At 57.8% G+C, this 3426-nt stretch overlaps 1 protein-coding gene across 2 annotated transcripts; it reads left to right on the top strand.

Moving 5' to 3' along the window:
* The first annotated feature begins 62 nt into the window (after positions 1 to 62).
* On the top strand, positions 63 to 3420 carry LOC111534340 (SH3 domain and tetratricopeptide repeat-containing protein 1-like). 2 transcript variants are annotated; one of them, XM_026452373.1, is made up of 4 exons: positions 63 to 785; positions 1093 to 1215; positions 2033 to 2183; positions 3241 to 3420. In XM_026452373.1, exons 1-4 carry the CDS (start codon positions 735 to 737, stop codon positions 3342 to 3344), a joined length of 429 nt encoding a protein of 142 aa, XP_026308158.1. In that variant the 5' UTR covers positions 63 to 734; the 3' UTR covers positions 3345 to 3420. The 2 variants fall into 2 exon arrangements, with proteins under 2 accessions (XP_026308158.1, XP_026308157.1); XM_026452372.1 differs by having other exon boundaries at positions 2027 to 2183.
* Positions 3421 to 3426: the final 6 nt, after the last annotated feature.

The following is a 3426-nucleotide window of genomic DNA, read 5'->3' as shown; positions in this document are numbered from 1 at the left end:
CAACCATCCATCATCCATCCATTCACCTGTTCATCCTTCCATCCATCAACCAATCTACCTATTAATCCATCCCTCCATTCATCTATCTGTCCATTTGTTTATCCATACATTGGTCTATCCACCATCTATCCATCCATATGTACATACATCATCTACCCTCCACCCATCCATACATTATCTACCCACCCATACATACATACAGACATACACACATCATTCCAACCACCCACCCACCCACGCATCCATCCGTCCATCCATTCATCTGTCCATCCATCCATGTGTCTACACATCTGCTCATCCATTCATCCATCCATCCACTCATTCCTAAGCCACTGCTGAGCACCTGTTGTATGCCTTTTCCCTCCCTCCAACTGGTTCCCTCACATCTTCCCCCAGTGGCCAGCATCTTCTCCCTGAGGGCAGAGGCGTGGCCCCTCACAGTGCCTAGCACCTGCTGGTATACAGCTCATGCTCAAAGAATGTGACCACTCAGTTAACACACAGAAGAACGTGCTCCAAGCGACATGTGGCACATCTCCTTACAAAATGAATCTATCATAGTGGCTGTTTTCAGAGGCGTTCCCAAACACAGTGTGATCTGGATCAAATTGTGAAGCCCACGAGCCTGGTGAAACTTTCATTATTGAGCACCTGCTGTATACCTCCTTGAGCTGAGGAGAAGGATCAAGAGCTCATGGCCAAGAGGGGACCAGGCCCACCCACAAACACTGTTGATGTGCGGCCCTGAGCTGCGACAGGGATGTGGCAACGCAGAAAGGAACCAGGTGATGGGCTCCCAGCAATCTGGGGGCCACGGAGACTGAGTGCGGGGGCGTGGGGGGGGGTGGGCTAGGGCTATCCCTGGTGGTAGGATTCACAGGTGTCAGGCTCCTGGGCTGCAGCTGCTCAGTCACCTCCTGGCACTCAAGTGCATCAGTTCATTGACCTCATGCCAGTGGTGGGGCAGCCCTAATGCACAGGTCTGAAAAATGCTCAGGTGTACCTGCAGTGTGTGAGAGGAAGGAGGCTGGCGAAGGTAGGTGTGGCCACCTCGCCAGGTGTGGGTCTTGAGGGAACTTCTGCTCCTTTCAGGTGGCACAGAATGTGGTCCTGTACACAGGCGACTCCAATCTGGGGCTGGAGCTGTTTGAGGCAGCTGGAGACATCTTCTTCAACGAGGCCTGGGAGCAGGAGAAAGCCATGTCCTTCTACCGGGTGAGCTGGCCTGTGGGCTGATGTATGTGGGCCTCAGGGGGTCACCTGGAGGGCTGAGGCACAGGTGTGGCAGGGCAGAGGCCTCCCACCTGGAGGCAGGGCCACCCATGCACATGCTTAGTTTCCCAGTGGTCTCACCGGGAATGATATTGACTGTGCCCCTGCCCGGGACAAACGCTTGGGGCCTGGACGTGGCAATGGCCCTATACTTGCCTAGTGGTCTCACCAGGAATGATATTGACTGTGCCCCCTACCCGGGACAAACTCTTGGGTCTGGACATGACAGTGACTCTACCCTTGCACCTGATGATCTCAAGCAACCATGAGTGGGAAGTCCTGTCCCCATCTTCCAGATGAGGAAGCTGAGGCTCAGAGAAGCACAGGGACATGTCAAAGGACACACAGCATGTCACTGGGAGGCCCAGGGCCAGGGCCCAAGTCTGCCTGCACCCCAAAGCGGGGACAGCTTCTCCTTTCCTCTGAGCTCACGGTATGGCTCAGCCCTGGGCACAGATAAATGTGGTGTTTTTAGAGCAGAGAGGAGTGCTGGCTCCCCCTAGTCAGACCCCTGGTGCCCAGGTGGGAGAGGCGCCTGGTCTGAGGCTGCCGGGTGTAGCTACATGGGCCTCAGGTGACTCTTCAACCCCCAACTTGGGTGTCTGAACCGTGCGTTATCCCAGAGCACAGAGCTCTGTGGAGGTGCAAGGGTAACTGGGGCGTGGGATGCTCCAAGCACATGTTTGAGCTCTGAGGAAGGCGCTGGGCAAGGTGGGTGCTGCGGGAAGCCTGACCCCACCTGCCTGTGTGGTAGGACCAGGCCCTGCCCCTGGAAGTGACTATGGGCAACCGCAAGGTGGAGCCGCAGCTGCAGCTGTGCAACAAGCTGGTGGCACTGCTGGCCATGCTGGAGGAGCCCCAGGAGGGCTTGGAGGTTGCCCACATTGCCCTAGCACTCAGCATCACTCTGGGTAAGTCCCCTGAGCCCCCATCCTGCCAGGATCCACACTTTGCCAGAGCCCAGCCTCCAGGTCTGTAGGGCAGGAGCTGAAACAGCTGCTGGATTTTCCTGGTCTCCTGTCCAGGCAGGCAGATCTGCCCAGCTGGCTTCCCCGTCCGGCCGTGCGGCACAGCCCGAGGTCTCTCACGCAGTGCTGAGCTCTGCTTCCTCTGTCTCTTCCGGCTGTGACCACAAGGGCCACCCAGTGTGCCCTCTACCTTCCAGACATGCCAGGCATCTCGGTCCCTGTATGTGCCAGGCTGAGTGGCACATTCCCTTTGTCTTGTGCCTTTCCCACCCTCATCAATCACACGGCTCTCTGGCTGATGAAATCCCAGTTCCCCTTCCAGCAGCCTGCCCCTTAAGGCCGGGCATCCCCTGGTGCTGTGCCAGGATCGTCTGTCCTCCTCCAGAGACAGGGAACCCTGGGCGGGCCGCATGCCCCAACGCCTTGTGCCCTGGGGCCCAGTACACAGTAGGTGTGCAGCTGTGTGGGAATGCATTGAATGCAGGCTCCACAGCACTCGCCCTGAAAAGGGGAGGACATCAGAGACAGCCTAGGTGGGTTTGTGCATCTGTGGGGGGACCTGGAGCTCAGGCATGCAGTGACTCCCCCAAGGTAAGGGGCTCTGATCGTGACACACCCAGGAGGAGTCGGATGTCACGTCTGTGGGCTGCATGGAGCTGGGTTTCCCGGGAGCACCTGGACTGTATGGGTTTTGGGCTCCCCTGGTTAAAACCAGTGAACAAAGGCAGGTGGCTATGTGTAGGCAGAGCTGGGCCATCCAAGTCCGACTTTGCCAAAGCCTCACAGTAGACAGGGGCAAGCCTTATTAGTTCTGCTTTGCAGATGGGAAAGTGAGTCTGGGAATCCAGAAGGGACTGGCCAGAGCTGCCCAGGTGACCACAGGTGCCTGGAGGCAAGCCAGGTGCTGCCCGGGGTCTGCATACCTACTCCTGAGGGGCCTGTGTCCTGACTGCCCCAGGGAGCCACGTCCTCACACCTGCCCCTTTGGCCTGCACCCCAGGGGACTGGCTGAATGAGCCCGTGGCCTACCACCGGCTGGCCGCCCTGCACCACCTGCTGGGCCATGGCAAGCTGGCGGAGCACTTCTACCTCAAGGCCCTGTAGCTCTGCAACTCACCGCTGGAGTTTGACAAGGAGACCCTCTACTACGTGAAGGTGTACATGGTGCTTGGTGACATCTTCTACG

This window comes from Piliocolobus tephrosceles, unplaced genomic scaffold, assembly GCF_002776525.5.
Source record: "Piliocolobus tephrosceles isolate RC106 unplaced genomic scaffold, ASM277652v3 unscaffolded_34241, whole genome shotgun sequence".
Taxonomy (NCBI): Eukaryota; Metazoa; Chordata; class Mammalia; order Primates; family Cercopithecidae; genus Piliocolobus; species Piliocolobus tephrosceles.
Note: the sequence above shows the minus strand (reverse complement) of the source record. Positions and strands in the feature narration are given on the sequence as shown.